The sequence below is a fragment of the Protomyctophum bolini genome, assembly GCF_963924005.1.
Source record: "Protomyctophum bolini genome assembly, chromosome: 9".
Classification (NCBI taxonomy): Eukaryota; Metazoa; Chordata; class Actinopteri; order Myctophiformes; family Myctophidae; genus Protomyctophum; species Protomyctophum bolini.
Window position 1 is genome coordinate 3,641,129 of NC_137870.1, and position 20,058 is coordinate 3,661,186.

The following is a 20,058-nucleotide window of genomic DNA, read 5'->3' on the forward strand; positions in this document are numbered from 1 at the left end:
TACGACTCAAGTGGAATATTATCTGTCAAATGTGTACGTGAGTTGAAGTACTGGAGTGCTACAGTATACAGACTACGCAACTCTGAAAAGGGAACTCATTGTTGCAAAGCCAAAGTTGGCCAAGTTATGTTGTCCAAAACTAAACTGACCTGGCCACTGTGTCTAAACACATGAAGACATGTTTTGGGGTTTGACACCCCAAATTATGTCTGCCCACCTTAGTGGGGCTGGCTAAATCCGGCCCTGATGATCAGTGTCAGCCAGACAGCCAATAGGGTTTCAGTATAAGCTGGAGGCAACTTTAGTTAAATACAAGCCCTTTTCTAGGCAGTGGGCACAAACACTTAATTGTTTCAACGTTTGTGTTGTGACCTTTTTGCCTAAACGTCGGAGAAGTTTTACCTGACAACGTTAATATTTGAATAATATCCTTCACTTGACCCAGGAAAATGACAGGTAAGACGACCGTTTTATTAGATTTCAATTAATTAGGCAATTATAGATAAAGACCACAGGTTCAGTTTAAATGTTAACATTAGGCTACATCAAATTCGTGCAGGAAACTATAACCTATACATTTTGCACAGCTATCGTTATCTTATTGCCAAATAATCGAAACAAAAATGTAGGTTTAATCTGGTTTGGTTTTACTTTCACTTTGTCCAACTCACTGATGTCTTGTCATGTCTGAGTAATGTCTGAGTAAAATAAAGGAAAAAGAAAGGATAGTTATTTAGCCTATACCAAATTTAAATAAAATTAATTTATTTGTTATTATTTGTACATTATTTGTCAATTAATAAACAATAATTTAAATTGATTGATTGCTGAAAATAGCAGTGTTGGCAAATAAAAAGTAAACTTTGTAATGCCACTCTTGAAAACAAAGTGTTGCATTTTGGGTTTGCCTTTTTTATGTCAATCAATCAGGGCACCTTAAAGGTAGTGTAGCCTAAAGTGATATTTTTTGGTTAAAACACAAAGATTTTAGTTAAAAGGTTAAATCACTACATTCTGAAAGTAACCATTGTGTTTGTTCAGTAACAGAGCTGGTCTCACTGTCTCTCCAGCACTTTATTAATAAAAAGAAAATACAGTTTCAGGTAGGCCTAGGCCAACCAGGAGAGAGTAGCTATATTTATGAGCTTAAAATGTTATAGTGTTTGTCATTAAAGAGAATGTAATGTTTGTGTAGGATCCATTATGATGGTGCTATAATTATTATTGGTTGGGTTGACATACTATTTTTGAACACTTGGTGGCAGGCTTTGGATTTGGCAGCACTGGGTGTGTATTTAGAGGGCACTCAGGTGCAGTGATTGAGGTCACTAGACACAGGGAGCAAACCGTTCTTACCAGTAGCAGCAGCACAGCAGCAGCAGCAGAAGAACAGAGACTAACTTATAACATCACTGGTATGTTCATGTTCATGATTTCAACTGCTCACTTTCATTTTCTGATAAATAAATTAAAAGAGAAGGGAAACCCGCACACTCGTATGCTCCAAAAGATAACTTTTATTGACCAAAGGCTCTTCATCTGGTCAAACTCAAGATGTCAGTGATCCACCCACTTAAATAGACACCCACGGGTCACGTTACTGGGTGGAACTAACACTACATGCAGGTCATTAGATCAAATACTGAAATATCATTAAAAACAGTGTTACACATTTCTCAAATCCACCACAGTGGAGTAAGACAAAAGGACATCATGATTAAAGAATCTAAAACAGTGACTGATAAATAAATAACACTCAAACTGGATGAAAAATGGCAGTTACAGTTTGTTTTGAAACCGTTTGTTGTACATCACATAATCAACATGAGTTAGAGTTAGGTCGCATTCTCACCAGAGAGCTTTGCTGCGATTAAAACGAATCCTGCTGCGCATTTTCAGAAAGTGCGCTTCGTTTGGCAGGTGTGAAGGCTCTTTCGAATCCTAATGCGCAACAAAGAACCGCATTTTACTCCGAGCAAAAACGGGGGTTTCGCTTCGCTTCCAATCGCGCTTGACTACGATTCGGTGCAGGTGTGAATGCAATCCGCAGCAAATACAGGAAATGAAGCAAACATATGTGGCGGGTGAGGAGCTGAACACAGTTGGAGACGGAGAAGGCATATTTTACGCAGCGCAAAGATGTCCGGCCGTTACCGTGGATAGACGTGGTCGAATGAGGAGAGTGGAGACTGAAGCCCTGATCGAAATGAGGACGAGTACATTAATCAATTGCTTAAGAAAACACAAACACTGCAGTGCAGTGTAATAGTATTATAGCCTACAGAATATTCTGTCTGTCTGTGCGTGCCGTAAACATGGAGTGCTGTCACTGTGTGGGAGGGACTAGTGGGGAGTAGGAACTTTCATCTCGATAAACTTGTAAACATTTTGCGCTGCTGTCTGTTATATCAGTGCGCTCAGCGCTGTGCCTCCATGCCCAAAAGAACAGTGCGTGGCTGCGTGCTTATAGTGAGAGAGCGAGAGAGGGGGGGGGCAGTCCCAGACGGCACGACACATAATGCACGTTATGAGTATAATTTTATCACCATAGATTTATCATTTCACTGTGTAGGCTAGTTTATGAATGTAACACATTGATAAAGGTCCCCCCTGCTGCGTTTCCAATTGCTGCGGATCATGACAGTGTGAAGGCAAACCGTAGCCAATTAAATATGCAAGAATCCCATTTCTCCTCCCATACGCATTCGAGTCTACCGAAGTATTAGGTGAGAATGCGACCTTAGACTATATATTAGCGCACAGGGACCCCCCCCCCCCCCCCCCCCCCCCCCCCCCAGAAGCAAAGATTTGAGATAAAATGTTCACTCTGTAATAATATATATTCAAAGATTTGAGGCACATTTTCACGATTTTTCAAAAATGTGCAGACCTACAAGTTCCACGCTATGAGCTTGTAGATCTGCTATTTTTCAATATTTAAAGTAGGCCTATAACATAATGCTTTAAAACACCAAAAGGGGTTCCCGTCCAAAATGGGTTAAAAAAGGATTACTCAACAAGGGAGTAATTACACAGAAGCAAACTGCATACATTTATACATGCTGGTATAAACTCTCTGCTCTAAAAGCTCTCTGGCCTAAAAGCAGTATAATTTAAAAAAATGCTGCCTTTACTTTTATATAATGTAAATGTAATGCATAAATACATGATTTTCCTGTTTTTTTCCATCATAATCATCCTTCCCGGAATTCCCATAACTTTATTGGAATTAAATTCTTAGCATATTTTGTGTAGTTTTCAAAAATCTAAATAGGTCTGTTGTGAACTATACTTCTCCCCCCCCCCCCCCCCCCACTATAAACTGGGGAAAAGTAAAGTGTGAGTTATATAATGTATATAATGTGATAAAGACAGACTGCTTTCTCACTTTTCCTCTTCAGCCACACATGTTTAATTGCATTTCATTTTCTGTTTATCATTTCATTTCATACTCAACATTCCCACATGTCAGTATTACAAAAAAATCTCCTTAACCCGTTTTATTCTCCATATTTTCTGTCAAAGTCCACGGTCATTATCAAACACGGTTTGCTAACTGTGTAAGCGTATTTTACATGGCTATGCAAGGAACAAGTACTTCATCATGTGTTTAATTATGTTCCTAAAGTTAGATTAGAGTAGCCATTTATATTTGTACCCTTTTTCTCCCCAATGTAGTCGTTATGCCAATTAATTCACATTTCTGTGTTGTATCCCACTGACTCACCTGTCAGTGAAGAGCCAACTGAAAATATAACATCAGAAATAGATTCTACACCATGGGGTGGGCACCTTTTGATTGATTGAAATATTTATTAACAGTTTGCAGAATTACAGTACATTTCAAGTACAAACTCAATACAAAGACTGTTAACTGTGAGTGGACGACCCAATTAAGCCTTACACTTGTTTACAACAGGGTCCACATTGTTCAATTCATCAAAACATTTAGAGACAAACAAATAGACTATGTAGTTAAAGAACAGAACAGGAATTCATCATATAGGAAGCGAAAAGGGAAAAAATATATATACAGTGAGGGGAACAGGGGGATAAAAGAAAACGAAAGACAGAGTGTAGGGCGCCTGCACACAACACCATGCGTTGATGCCATGTGTGCATATGTGCAGGCACCCAACACGACCACGTCCATACAAAAACATAGTACAATCCAGATAAGAATTCAGCTTTTACAGAGGCCAGTTTCGAATTGCCTTTGACGATGGCGAGGGCCAATATATTTCCACGCTCACTCCAGAGGGGCCACGGTGCATATTACTGTTGTAGCAAAAATAGCCGATCTACCAGCTCAAAACGCGTGGCAATGCGACGTGTTTTCAGCTTGTAGATCACATTTTTTTCTATATTTGAATTGAAAACCTGAATAAATCTTTGCTATTTTTCAATTGGAATCCTGAAAAGTAACCTTTTTTATTGAATTTCAAATGCATTTAGTTATAGTTAACTTTATGAACCGTTAACAAAACTACATTGGACACAAAAAGACAATCACATTTTTTATACTAATACTAGTCATGAAGTAAGTAAAGCAGCTGAAATCAATACTATATCAGTATTCTGATATTAACATGCATTAAGTGAAGCTGGGGGCCGCAGCCAGTTGCCCACCACCTGTTCTACACCCATGGATTCACTATTATTCCCCTCAGGTGATACCGACCAGCAGCTCACGGGCTATAGCATGTCCAACCTGTCAGAGATCAGGTCAGACCTGCAGGTATCACCATAGGGTATCACCCCAGACATTGCAGGAAGGAGTGGCTATAGGACTGCATGACATGGGTCATGCATGCTCACGTCTGCAGACCACCACCTTAATGTGGATCTTTGCAAAAAAATTAAATAAAAATCGAATAATTATTTACTGTATAGAGCACATTTAACCCATTTTCACGTATGTTGTTTCACGGGTTGAAACAAACAAAGCATCAACGGGCACCCAACGGCAGACAAATATATACAGAGTTACTTAAAAACACATTAGATATAGGATCAAGTGCAATTGAAAGCCAAGGAGAATAAGGTGGGTTCTTAAAACCTCAATGGACTGCATGGGCAGATCGGAATGGGATGGGGAGAGGCAGGTCGATTCCAGAGCCTGGAGCCAGGCCGCGCGGCAGCCGCAAAGGCCTATGGAAGTTGCATACATGATACATCTGATTCTGTGTATATATAGGCCTATAGCCTACTGCATTCTGTTTGCAATCTGTGTATATAGGCCTATAGCCTACTGTATTCTGTTTGCAATCTGTGTATATAGGCCTATAGCCTACTGTATTCTGTTTGTAATCTGTGTATATAGGCCTATAGCCTACTGTATTCTGTTTGCAATCTGTGTGTATAGGCCTATAGCCTATAGGTCTGCATTCTGTTTTCAATCAAATTACTTCTATTCAAATTTCAAACCACTACACTACAGGATTGTGTTGACTGATTCAACTATTGATGGGTGAGGTTCAGAGCCGTTTCTTTGTTTTAGCCTGCTGCACTTAAGATTGTGCAGGAAGAAATTAGAGGTGGGCAATTATTACAGACGTGCAGTGGGTTTATTTTTGTATTTTATTGTTGGTGTGTGTGTGTGTGTGTGTGTGGGGGGGCATAGAAAACTATGCATTTTGGCACAGTTATACCTATAACACACAATGCAAACAGATGCCTGCATTATAGGCTACTGCAACACGCTTACTGTATTATTGTGACAAGTCAAGTGCTATTCATCATCCAGGACAGAAACTGGACAAACTGGTCTCCATAGAGCCATTTAAAAGGCACTAGAGGATGCCGCACATAGCGACTGTACCTGTTTGGGGTTTTTTTGTAACCCCTGTGTATTAGCATTATGGTGATTTGTTTTATATTGCTCACTATATTTCACCTTATGTGAAATTGTGTTTTTTTTTGTACGTTGTCATCATATTGTCTACTCACTCAGGGTGTCCTTGCAAAAGAGAGCTGTGGTCTTCCCCGATTAAAAAAATTAATTAAAAATCATACCATAATCTCAAAGAAATTTAATTTAAAGTTCAGCCATGCACAAGTAGGCAAATTGTGTTTACCAGTGTACCTGTGTAGGCCTACTGCATGTGTACACATGAGGAGTCACCCTAAAAAAGGAGAAAAAAGGCAAAAGTGGAATGAAATATTTATATTACTACAGGTATATTTCTTCTGACCAAAACAATTGGTTGAAATATAGGCTATCCAGCCATGCTGGAAAGAGCATGACAGCACGGATTATTAGAAATATCATCCGTTGTGCTGATTAGTGATTAGACTGAGTTCTGTCAGAGCAGCAGCATTATTGGATTAGGAATGGACTTTAGACTAGAGTAGGCCTTCATCATTGTTTGTGTAAACAGGGCTGTAATGACTTGTATTGGTCCCCCAATGCGAATCAGACTGCAGTACCTATTTCCCACCTTTAGATGTCAGGCTTCACACAAATGTGGTTTTAAGAACGTAACGGATTCGAATGCCATATATCCTACTAATGCATTTACAATTACAATTTAGGCATTTAGCAGACGCTCTTAATCCAGAGCGATTTACATTAGGCAAGAACAAAAAAAGCATGGGAATACATCACATAAAAAGCATTGAAACTTTCATTAAACGTTATTAGAAAAAAAGCTTGAAAACCAGATCTTGTAGACATTATTAGTGATAGTACACAGAAATATATAGGCCTAATACCAAAACTGTCCCAGAATGCAGACCTGCAAGTCAGGAATACCAGGTTCAAGTTGTACAGGTTACAGTAGCCTACACTATCTTGAGATGATCAGTGTCAGCCAGACAGCCAATAGGGTTTCAGTAGAGCTGGAGGAAACTTTAGTTAAATACAAGCCCTTTGCTAGGCAGTGGGCACAAACACTTAATTGTTTCAACGTTTGTGTTGTGACCTTTTTTGCCTAAACGTCTGAGAAGTTTTACCTCACGTTAGATTTGAATAATATCCTTCACTTGACCCAGGAAAATGACAGGTAAGACGACCGTTTTATTAGATTTCATTTCAATTAGGCAATTATAGATAAATACCACAGGTTCATGTTTAAATGTTAACATTAGGCTACATCAAATTCGTGCTGGAAACTATAACCTATATATTTTTTGCACAGCTATCGTTATCTTATTGCCAAATAATCGAAACAAAAATGTAGGTTTAATCTGGTTTGGTTTTACTTTCACTTTGTCCAACTCACTGATGTCTTGTCATGTCTGAGTAATGTCTGCGTAAAATAAAGGAAAAAGAAGGAAGGATAGTTATTTAGCCTATACCAAATTTAAATAAAATTAGTTTATTTGTTATTTGTACGTTATTTGTCAATTAATAAACAATAATTTAAATTGATTGATTGCTGAAAATAGTGTTGGCAAGAGCTTAAAATGTTATAGTGTTTGTCATTTCTTTATGGCTCTATGATCTCTTACAATTCCACTTGTTTAATCATTAAACAAGTGGAATTGCAATAGATGCCATAAAGAAATTAGCAGACAAACTTTGATCTGTATCCTGGTCCTGATTAGATAAAAATTGGTTTCAGTTTCTGAAAATGCATTTTGTGTTTAATAAAAAGCTGGAGAGACAGAGACTCATGTTTCTGCAACAAACACTAGAGCAATGAGTAATATCACAATACGTAGCTTTTTAACACTTGTTTTATTAAGACAAATCACTCACACTACCTTTAAAGGTGTGTGTGTGTGTGTGTGTGTGGGGGGGGGGGGTTGTGTTCAAAAGTAGCAGTTTTATAATGAAAGCGTGATGGGAATGGAATCTGAAAAAGGTACATCTTGACCACAGAAATATAGGCTACCAATTTAAATGTTTTGTACAAGTATAGCAAAAGTAAGTGATTGTATGGGCCTGCAAGAGCTGTCTGTTATGTTCTAATAATATGGACATTGTGTTATATAATGGTTAAGATGCCTTTAAGAGACTGGTTATTATGGGATGATGTAAGACACAGCGCGGGAAATAACAAGGAAGTCTCTTCTGTACTGAGACAATTAAGGAACTAAGTAAAGCAGTGTTGTTTCTGGTTCAATCGTGTGTGCGTGTCACTCTTTTACACACAACACTGTCAGTTCAAAACCTGAAGCGGGCTGTTGTTATAATAGGCTATACCACCACAGATTTGAAATATCTGGGGTGTGGCACAGTGGCAGTACTTCCTATAGGCTTACTGGGAGTTTCACATGACTGGTCACAGCCTACAGGCTACAGGTAGCTCAGAGCATTTCATTCTCCATGATGTTGTAAATGCTTACATTATTACAAGCTTGACAGAAAAAAAGACACAAAATGCTTAACTATTTTTCACATTTTAAGCTGAAGTTTATCAATTAGACTCAACAGGGTGTAAATGTTTTATGGATTGATTTATGTCTTATTTACCTGTTTAATGTGGATATTTTACCTGTATTTCTCTCTCTCTCTCTCCCCCTCTCCCTCTTCCTCTCCCTCTCCCTCTCTCTCTCTCTCTCTCTCTCTCTCCCCCCCCTAGATAAACTAATCAAGATCCGGAGTAAATTTGTAGATAAAATATCACTTGCCAACCTCAAGCAGCTCCTGGATGACCTCTTGGAGGACAAGTGCTTGAACGATGGCGAGAAAGACTCAGTACTCGAGGAGAACTCTGCCAGAGCGGACAGGGCACGTTGTCTCGTTGACATTGTTAAGAGGAAAGGAAACAGGTCTGCTAACTCACTCATCACTCATCTTGAGGAGAGAGACCCTGAACTGTTCTCAGAGCTGGGTCTGTCCTCAGCAGCAGAGCAACCAGCTCAGAAAGGTCAGTTCAGGTCTGTGAAAAGATGTATGCTTTTCAGTTACGTGTATACACTATAGCATTGTAGGTCTTTCAAGTAGCCACCAGTGGTGGAGAGTAACTAAGTACTTTTACTTAAGTACAATTTTGAGGTATTTGTACTTTACTTGAGTATTTCCAATTTCCAGTACTTTTACTTCTACTCCACTACGTCTCAGAGCCAAAATGTGTACTTTTACTTTGCTACAATCATTTGAAAACTTTACTAGTTACTTTGGCGATTTTAATTTTGATTAGAAAACATACATTAACCACTTCAACCATATACATTTCGGCCACGGTTGAGAAGCTTGCATTGTGAGCTTGCAGATCTGCTATTTTGTACACATTTTGAACACTAGCATGTCTGAAGTAAAATCAGACACAAGTAGCATGTTCTTAAATTCACATTTAGATTTTTTTCAGATGTCAAAATGTCTGAGATGATAGAATGGTGATGGAGGATGATGCTCATGGAAGGGGAACCTTCTGAAAGCTTCATGGGCTCAAAGATAATCAACTTCAAAATCTAAAAGAAACGGTCAAAATGACCTCTCAGACATGCTAGTGTTAAATGGGACATTCTGCAATATAGTAAATATAGTAAATATATAGTACTTTTACTTTTAGTACCGATGCTTTTGTACTTTTACTCAAGTACATTTTCAATTCCGTATACTTTTACTTGTAATTAAGTAGTTGCAGTATTGGTACTTTTTACTTAAGTAAAACAATTGAGTCCTATTTTTTCCGCCACTGATGCTAAACTTGTGTGATTTCCAGCTGTGCAACAACAACACGTGTCCCAGGATGCATCTGGTAGTGAAATGGCCCCGGCGGTCTCTGAGCCTGAGTCTATGGATGTGGCGGAGGGTTGTGAGACGCCCCTCAAACTCCTCCCTAGCACTGATGTGTTCAGGAAGGAGAAACTAAACAATCCAAACGTAATTATTATGTCATTCTAACAATACAAAATTGAAGGTCACATATTTTTTTAAATAACACAATTAAGAGATGTATAAGCTGTATTAATTCTAAATATTCAACTCTGTTGTACAATAATAATAATAATGTTTTCTTCACAGATTTACCATATGCGTGAGAAGTCCTCTAGGACGCGCCTGGCCTTATTAATCACTAATGTGGAGTTTGATTTAGCTCGGAATAAGAGGAATGGTGCTGAGAAAGACGAGGAGAACATGTTGATGTTGCTCAATGAGTTGGGATACAGTGTGGAGAAACACAGAAATCTCAGTGGCAAGGTACTGTAGTTATTCACTGTAGTTATTTCTCCAGTTGAAGGATTCTCATATACTTAACTTGAGTGATGAAGTGAGCGAAGTCCTGACTATAGTATTCCTGACTACAATTGAGTGATTGATTGATTGATTGGATGTTTTGTCACAGGAGATGGACCAGGCTGTTAAGAGGTTTTCGCAAGATCCGCGTCTCCCCGACACAGACAGCGTCTTTGTCGTCATCATGTCTCACGGGGATTTGGGAGTCATCCATGGCGTCCACTTTGTCCCAAAGACAAAGGCGACGCCGGGAAACGATGACGTTTTCCCAATTGAAAATCTCTACACGCACTTGAACACACAGAACTGCCCGGCTCTGCTGGACAAACCCAAAGTGATCATCATCCAGGCCTGCAGAGGAGGTGAGGCTCTGCTTACAATAATAGGAATGTCCTTGAAGTTGCGCTGCCTTCAATGTTTTCCTATACATATATATTGTCCTGGTGTTATTCAATTCAGGCTTGTTGGCTTTCAGTTAAAAATAAGACTCTTGTTTCAGAGGGGGCTGGATCCGCAATTGTGCATGATGGTGACATTGGCACCGATGCTGCTGCATACCTCGACACAGAAGGCATAGAGGAGGATTCCTTTCGGGCACACAAAGAAAAGGACTTCATCTCCCTCCTTTCAAGCACCCCACGTGAGTGTGCCTCAACATTTAATAGTTAAAATGGGTGAAATATGTTTTAATTAAAAGAGCTCTGTGTAAATGAAATCCTAGAGATGGTATACTTTAAAAACATGTACTGTATGTGACATCCATTCTATTATTTCTATCCTGCAGATACGGTTTCATACAGACATCAAGTGACAGGATCCTTTCTAATCAAGTACATTTCTGAGATATTCCACAAGTCAGCCCATGAGGAACACATTGAGGAACTGTTCATGAAGGCAAGTGTTGCAATTGACTACAATCTCACTGCGTTGCATTGTGATCTACCCAACAGCAAGGATGAACAATAATTGAGTGTATTGATGATTGATTGATTGATTGATTGAAAATTGTATTAACAGTTTGTAGAATGGGTATTGGGTACAGTTCAATGAAAGTACAGGTCAATACAAAATCTGCTAAGAGGATAAACCCAGAAAAAGCACTAAGACTTGTTTACATAAGGGTCCTCCATTTTCAATTCACCAGAGAAATAAATGCACATGCAAATGCATGTATGATCTGCTCTATTGCCTAACGATGGCCTACTGTACCTTTTAATAATGCTATTTTAACCCCACCAACAGGTCATGAGAAGCTTTGAATCCATGCCGTTTGAAAGCATAAGACAGATGCCCACCAAAGACAGATGCACTTTGACAAAACACTTCTACCTCTTCCCAGGCTACTGAGACACTTTGTGTCAGCTTTGAAGTGGAATATCATACTGATTTTAGATTTGTAGAAATACGTGTTTAACGATTGAAGAGGCTACAGTATTTTAGGTACATTGTATTTTATACACTATACATTATATTGTGGTGGAAAGGCACACACAGAACAGTTGTTAATGACATTTATAATTCACTGCGTTCTTGCCCATGTTTAATATGGTTGTTTAATAGTGTGTTACCTTTAAGACTGAATAAACACACCTCCGATGTGTTGACGTATTTACCTCTGCGACAAGTTGGTTGTTCTCTCTCTTTTCTGATTAAACGGAGTGCCACCATCGTTGGCTTTTCCAATCTGAGAATACATCTCCTTCTCTTCTCTGCCTACACCGGCACTACAATATAACCCACTGTACCCACACTGTACTTTTCCCCAGTTTATAGTGGGGGGAGGGGCGGGGGGATAAAGTATATAGTTCACAACAGACCTATTTTAGAATTTTGAAAACTATACAAAATATTCTAAGAATTGAACAACAAATGTATGGGGATTTCGGGAAGTATGATTATGATATGAAAATCATGTATTTATGCATTTTATTTACATTATATAAAAGTAAAGGCAGAATTTTGAATTATTCTGCTTTCAGGCCAGAGAGCTTTTAGTTCAGAGTTTAGCATTTATTTGAACCTTAATTATACCAGCATACAGTATAAATGTGTAAGTGAGTCTGTTTGATGACAAACTTACATTGTATGCTTCAATTCAAGCACCCAGTCTCTCTGGACATTACAAGTCCTAACACTGTCCTATAGGGCAAAGCTTCCCGCATGGTGCTCCTTCTCTCTCCATGTCTCACAATGGACTGACTACCTCCATTCAAACCCAGGTCTCTGACTAGTGGCCCAAACCCCATCTGTCCAGAGACGGGTTTCCCCAAAGTATTCACTTGCAAATCTAGTGAACATGTAACACAGAAAACATTTTACAACCGTTACAGTAGCCTTGTCAATCCTAAAGTAATTAACAACCCAGGTTTTAAACAACCCATCTCTTTGCAATCATACTAAATAGTATGCATTGCCAGACATAATGCACCCCTGTACAATATTATGGTGCAACCCAATTTGAATCCTCCACCTATAAAACGAGCAGTGGATTCAGTGGTGACTCTTTTGTGAAACTTTGACCAGGAAATGAGGATGGTGTGAGTAGTGTGTGTTTCACAATATAGTAGGAATTATCAAAAAGGTACCACATCCAAAACTGTAACAAGCGGTGGACAAAGTACTCACATTTCCATTTATCTATTGGCACACACACCAAAAACCATATCCAAGGATGAAACTGGAATGATTCACACATCTATTTTCAGAAAAGACAAACGCAACTCCATTTTGCATGCTACCAGTAACCATCCAAGACAGGACAACATTCCTGTAGGTCATTTTTTGAGGCTAAAACGCGCAACTGTTCAAATCTTGATGATTTTCACTCCAAACAAACCATTATGAGTACTCGTTTTAAAGACAGAGGCTATTCCTCAAAATTATTATTATTCAGAAAGCCATACAATGTTCTAATAACGCCTCCCGTCCTGAACTTCTATCCAATCCACCAAAAACTAAAAATTGTTTCTCTACTGAATTTAACCGCTGTGCTTCACAAATCAAACAAATACTCAACAGGCAGCTGGCATGTGCTCCAAGCAGAGCCAACATTGAAGGACCTTTGTAAATCCCAACCCCTCGTTGCGTTCAGGAGGGCACCCATAATCAAAGGTATACAGTCATGTACAAAAATATGGTTCAGAGAAAAAGACCACATGCTGACAACAACTGGAATGTACAGATGTGGCATGTTGTGTGCCTGGCCTGCTGCAACAACACATCAGACAAGAAATCACTCAATCATCCCCACACAGGAAAGACAATTCATATTCGTCAATTCATTCATTTGCAAATCGACACACGTGATTTACATGTTACTGTTATGTCCTTGTGGTCTGGCATACGTATATAGGGCAAACTAAACGACCGCTCAGACAGAGAATATCAGAACACAAAACTGCAATCCGCACAGGAAATATGGATTATATATATGCCATTGCAAAACATTATGCTGAAGCAAACCATAATTATGGTTCACCTTCTTCATTACAATTCTGTGGGATTGAGAGAATGGAGATGCCCAGCAGAGGGGGTGATATTCTAAAGAGACTATAGCCCAAAGAGAAATGCAGTGGATATACACACTCAATACTATGACACCCCCAATGGACTGAATGATGACTATAGCTTAAAATGCTTTCTGCAGGGTTAAGATTGGCTTTAAAATGCTTTCTGCAGGGTTAAGATTGGCTTTAATGCCTGGATGTGTAACTGAGATATATACAGTACTATGCCTCAAAATGCTTATTCAAATCTAGTTTGTGATTGGACCCTGTTGATTGTCTTGAGATTTCAGCTGTAGGTGAACTCTGACCCTTTTTGTAAATAAAGGCCCGGCACTACCTAGGCCCTCATCAAACCCTGTACACTCAAGACACTGCGCCCCCGCTGCCACCCTTAGATTTCCATATATGGAGCTGACCTGTTCTGACATTCCATAATGTTGATCTGACCTCATCAAACTCTGTACACTCAAGACACTGCTTAGACACCCTTAGATTTCCATATATGGAGCCGACCTGTTCTGACATTCCATAATGTTGATCTGACCTCATCAAACTCTGTACACTCAAGACACGCCCCAGTCCATATATGGCCACTTGGCCAGACCTCATCAAACCTTGTACACTAAAGATACTTCCCCCGCTGCCACCCTTATAGATCTCCATATATGGAGCTGACCTATTCTGAGTTTCTGACATTCCATTATGTTAATCTGACCTCATTTCGCCCCCCCCCCCCCCCCCCCCCCCCCTAGTGGCGAAAAATAAAACTTCTGGGAACTGGGATTAGACCTCATCAAACCCTGTACACTCAAGACACGCTCCATATATGGCCAGTACAGAATTCATTCCATATGTTGATCATCTGACCCCAATGCCAAAGCGCCAGCGCTCGCACGCCCGTGAGCTTGTGGATCGGCTGTTTTCAAAATATTTGGATAGGCCGCCTATAGCTCCGTTTGGAACCGATTCCTTTTGACCTGAACTGTCTGTGACTGACTGTGAGCTTCTTCTCACTTGTTGTCCCCCGCTCCACCGCTAGGGGGCGTTGCCGTGCCTGCCCGTTCTGTCCCTTTCCACCGGCTGTAACTCTAGAAATATTGCCCGGGTCTGAGTGTCAGGATGGCGGATTCAGGAGGAGCAGAGATCCCGGTCAGATGTCTGGAGGAGTCGTCAGATAGCGAGCCCGACCAGGAGCACGGCTCCCCGCAGAAACTCATCAGAAAGGTCTCCACATCCGGACAGATAAGGAGCAAGGTAACAGTTTAATGATTAATGTGGCTTTTTAATCAGATTAAAGATAGTAGGCTACACACGGGGGCTGGTTTGACTGTGTGTGTGTGTGTGTGTGTGTGTGTGTGTGTTCCTTTAGTTTCATTCAAGTAGCAGCCAACCATCGGCCCCGATGGACAGAAAATAACAAAAGTTGAAAAAATATTAAGCAAAAACACGAAAGAACACCAGGCGTTGTTTATACATGCATAGTCTGACTCTGTTGTTTTCTTGCCTTGCTTCTTTGAACACTTTGTATTCTGTTCAATCGTTAAACCGTTATTATTGTGGCTGGCGAAATGCAAACATAACATTCCGAATTCGTAGTTGAGCTCGATTTTGGCGTGAAGTTTACTTTACCAGTTTTAATCTTGCAGGCTACTAAAAGTCTAAAATAAAGGTTGTCTTTGTCCGAAGCTGTTGCATATGTAACCAAAGCTGATTTTTAAAAACTGAACTGACCGGAAACGGCGGTCAAATCGAATTGGACCGCAAATTATAATTACTCTTGTTGTAAACATGAGCGTCCAGTGTAAGCTGTGCTTATTTACAATGATCAAACATGAAACCCCCCATTTGTCTCATATCCGCTAGCCGACTGGGCTAATATGCTAACGACCACTAATGTATGTGATGGAGGTGTTACAGCGAAATAGGTGCCCATGTCGAAATGTGACTCCCTTTTCCTCTTACCGTTATCTGACGCATACATTTTATATTTGGAACACTTTTACGATTACCAAAAAAAAAAGTATGATAACAGTTTAACATTTCATTAATGAACATGCTTAATTAATGAATCAATTAACTAATTAAAAGAGCTTAAACTTTAGAATTCCCAAGGTTCATGAGATCAATCTCAATCTTACCCTTTTGAATGGCCACTGCTTGGCAGATTGATTGATTGATTGAAATATTTATTAACAGTTTGTAGAATTACAGTACATTTTAAGCACAAACTCAATACAGAGACTGTTAACTGTGAGTGGACGACCCAATTAAGCATTACACTTGTTTACAACAGCTAGGGTCCACATTGTTCAATTCATCAAATTGACGAGTTTCATATTTTGTTTCCATGGAAGAATGTCATAACGATGATGAATAATATATTTGCCAAAGTATTGTTTTATTTGAACAGCCCTTGGCATGATCTGTATTTGAATTAGCTAGTTATTACAGTGAGATAAGCCACATATACAGTGATGCGAATAGCCTGCATCGGTGCATCTAAATTGAGAAAGGATGCAATCATGCCACTAGAGACGCCCCAATGCCATTTTTTTCAGATAGAGTACGAGTACTTTCTTTTAAGTACTCGCTGATACCAAGTACCGATACGAGTACTTTTTATTTTTGTTGAGTAACCACTTATTTTACCCCCTTTTTTCTCCCATTTCATTTCATTGTCATGCCTTGTACTTCTAATGATACTGTAATGTTGAATTACCACAATAATAGCCTGAAATGATTTAGAAAAAAATATCAAATTCCAAAATGTTATTTATTTTTCTTATTGGCAATAAAACATTTTGTTCTATTCAAGCACACTCTAGTGTTATCATCGTTTTGAAAGAAAAATGTTGACCTTGAATAGTGCCTTGAATAGTGCCTTACTTTCATTATGATTCGAGGCAAAAAAACCCACATATGTCACAGTCCCTGCACATGTGCGGGGGGGGAGGTGTGGGGGTGCTGTCGCAAAAAACCCCAACACATGCAAGTTTTTTTTACGGCAAAATAAACCTCGGCTTTTATATCTATAGGGGGAGGGCATAGTGACGCTTTAGGTAGGATTTGGGCGCCATCTTGCTGCCTACATGTAGGCTAGTAAGAAGTAGTAGGATGCTATAGGCTACTTGGCTGCCAGTCTGTAGTTCGTAAGTTTGCTTGTCAGTGATGCTTGCTGTGTAATACTGCCACTGCAGTACACCATCTTCCATCTATCTACTATCTTTGACTTGGCACAACTCTTCTACTCTATGGCTCTGGATCGACGGCGGTATTTATTATTATTCGTCATTAGAAAATGTTGGGGTGTTCTGATCTGACAGCCGCCCCTCCCCTCACGTCAAAACAGTTCTTAAAGGGACACTTAATAAAAATATATGTTTATGACGTTTAAAAGCTTTAGAACACTTTCCCGTGGGTCTTTATGTGTGTAATATGTGGTTTTAGATATTTTAGATTGTAGCAGTGAGCCCAGTGTCTCTGATGTCATGGACACTGGGATCACGTCCTTCCTGGACTACATGTCTCAGTAAGACAGACCTAGCCAGGCTAGCCTATACAGTCATGGATTACTTTGTTGGAACTCGTCTGATGGAAATAACTTTTAATGACCTGCAGGCTGCAGCTGTGTCGAGACGAGTGGAGAGAACGTCATAGCGTAGGTTATTTAAGGCTCATTCATTAATCTAATAATGCTGACCGCTGAATATACACAGACACAAATCTATACACACTTCATGGAGTACTTTATTTTTGGACCTGGTGGTCTGCATATAAATGAAATAAATACTTTTTAATGTGCTCCTGGCGCTACGAGTAGAAAGGACAACTATATAACTATTAAAATGTTAATTTATTCATCTGATAGTGTCGCCCGCCGAATATAAACATACCGTAGATACCGATGGATCTCCGATCTACACTCGTCGGTTGGCATTTATGCTTGTAGATCAGCCGTTTTGGGGCGCTTTGCTCATTATGCTGCCGTGTTTTTGATTGATTGATTGAAATATTTATTAACAGTTTGCAGAATTACAGTACATTTCAAGCACAAACTCAATACAAAGACTGTTAACTGTGAGTGGACGACCCAATTAAGCCTTACACTTGTTTACAACAGGGTCCACCTTGTTCAATTCATCAAAACATTTAGAGACATACAAATAGACACTTCTATGTAGTTAAAGAACAGAACAGGAATTCATCATGTAGGAAGCAAAAAGGGAAAAAATACATGTACGTGTTGGGTCAGACTTGCTCCTGTTGCATTGATCGTTCAGCCTATAGTGTCAATTGAATGTTTTAGTACTCGTCTCAAAGTATCGGGCCCGTTTCCGATACCGAGTATGAGTACTTTAGGGTGGTATCGGCCCGAGGGCCCCGATACCAGTATCATCGGTCGGCACATGCCACCCTCCAGGGGTCCTGGGATGCAATACTGTACTGTACTTAGTACTGTACTCTCTTGAAGTGGTACTATCCATCTAAATTCTAAAAGACCACCCCTGGGTCGCGACTCGCGGTCTAACTGAAACATTTGTTTTTGCAGGATCTTTCTCATTGTTCATTTGAAGTCACATAAAAATGAAATTAAAAGCCCAGGCGGTGGCGTAACCGTCTGGGCACCCGACTGGTAATCCAGTCGCAGTGTGTGCCGCAGGTTCGACTCCCGAGCCCCGACACGGCCTTTACTGCATGTCTTCCCCCCCCCCCCATCTCTCTCCCGTTTCCTGTCAGCCTACTGTCTGTCCCTTAAAAAAAAAAACAATAAAAGGCGTAAGCCGCAAAAAAGAATATCTTAAAAAAAAAAAGAAAATGAAATAAAAAAACTTATAGCTGCAATTTTATATACATACAATGTTTTAATTTCTGCTCAGAAGTTGGTGCTGACCAGCCCACCTGGCAGAGCGCTATAGCTCTGGTCCATAGCTCTAATGCCATCGCATTTAGAGCTATGTTACTGTCGACTTCCGGGGCTCGCATAAACGCAGACCAGCCTCTCCTCTGTATAGCGAAAATACAAATAATGTTTATACCTACTCACCAATACAAAGACAGGTTGTGTAATTAGAAAGTCTACTTTCCTTAGTGGACGCACTTTGATCACCCCACCACCACACACGTATAAATGCACTTTTTGGCCAGAAAGAGATTCCTTTTTCACCCGAAGGAAAGTTCTAAGAGGGTTTTCTCTTGGCAATATCGGTAGAGGCGCAGAGGAGTAACTAAAATTTATATATTTTTTCCGGTGAAAACAAAATCCCTTTCTGGCCAAAATGTGCATTTATTTATACGTGCTCAAAGTGTGCTGTCCACTAAGGAAAGTAGGATTTCTAATTGCACAACCCGGTCTTTGTATTGGTGAGTATAGGTAAAACATTATTTTAATTTTCGCAGGAAGCAAATCAGTTCCCGATAGTATTAATGCAACAGCAGCAAGAGCAGTAAGGGTATGGACCAGAGCTAGCAGAGGGCATACTATAGACTATCAGGGCTCAGTCCTTGAGCTGGCCTGGGTTCGAATCCGACCAGGCACTTTGGTGCATGTCATTCACCAATGTGTAATTCCTGCCTTCCTTCTTCCCTTTTCTGTCACTGTCACTGCGTTCTCTCTCTCAAAGTCTAAATGTGCAAATCTGCGACCTCTGGGGTAACGTAATTCGTTAGGTTACTAGTTTCGTTGTAACACATGGTCTCTTTTTTTATTTATTTTTTACAGTCTATGGTCTCAATCCCCGGTCTTTCCCGCTGTCCAGCGGGGATCGAGAAGTGGCGTAGAACCGGGGTTGGGTGGCCGGCGTGTTTGTCCCGATGGCTGTCAATCCGAACAATCCGATTTCTGTTCTTTTATTAAGTTTCTGCAGTAGATATGCATCCTGTTATCATCACTTCACATAACGGTTCTCCTCTCTCTCGTTCTTGCGTCAATCCCGAGTAGGTTTATTATTGTAGCCTATATATACATGCCTGAAAAGTACCATAATATGTAATTGTGCTGAAGTGAATTATTTATTATGGTCACTAAATGTTCTGTAATCCATGCAACATTGCCGCCTGTTGTTTCAGGGTTTGTTCTTTTCATGTGTTTTTTTTTCTTTTTTCTTTTCTTTTTTTACAACTGAACTGGCTCTTCTAAGTTCTAATAATAGTACGTGGATGTTAAGGCAGGGACACAGGAAGTGGTACAGTAGACAGTCTACTGTAGACCTATGTTGGATGGACGCCACATCCATGTCTGTAAAAACTGCAATTTGATAAAAGTTGTTTGTGGAGGTGAGGTTCAAACAAAATGGAATGGAAGACTATATCGCACAGCAGAAATGGGAAGTTTGTTTGTATATTGAGAAAATAATCTGAAGTAATAGTCTTTTTAAAGGACAACTTTAGATTTAAAAGATATGAGTGTTATTTTTTTTTCTTCCA

The 20,058-nt window shown here is 39.7% G+C and overlaps 2 protein-coding genes across 4 annotated transcripts in view; both read left to right on the forward strand.

Annotated features, from left to right (window-relative positions):
* Positions 1-343: 343 nt before the first annotated feature.
* On the forward strand, positions 344-11,790 carry LOC308320945 (caspase a-like). Of its 2 annotated transcripts, none has more exons than XM_080771694.1 (8): positions 344-456; positions 8,529-8,816; positions 9,615-9,775; positions 9,917-10,093; positions 10,239-10,491; positions 10,629-10,769; positions 10,914-11,023; positions 11,372-11,790. In XM_080771694.1, the coding sequence occupies exons 1-8, from the start codon at positions 450-452 to the stop codon at positions 11,474-11,476; spliced, it is 1,242 nt and encodes a 413-aa protein (XP_080627820.1). In that variant the 5' UTR covers positions 344-449; the 3' UTR covers positions 11,477-11,790. The 2 variants fall into 2 exon arrangements, with proteins under 2 accessions (XP_080627820.1, XP_080627821.1); XM_080771695.1 differs by lacking the exon at positions 344-456 and adding an exon at positions 6,867-7,004.
* A 2,952-nt stretch (positions 11,791-14,742) lies between these two features.
* dgkd (diacylglycerol kinase delta) overlaps positions 14,743-20,058 on the forward strand; it is a 54,360-nt gene continuing 49,044 nt past the window's right edge. For both annotated transcript variants that reach the window (XM_080772278.1, XM_080772279.1), the window contains exon 1: positions 14,743-14,889. In XM_080772278.1, coding sequence (XP_080628404.1) covers positions 14,755-14,889 — 135 coding nt within the window. In that variant the 5' untranslated portion in view covers positions 14,743-14,754. The remainder of the gene's footprint in view (positions 14,890-20,058) is intronic.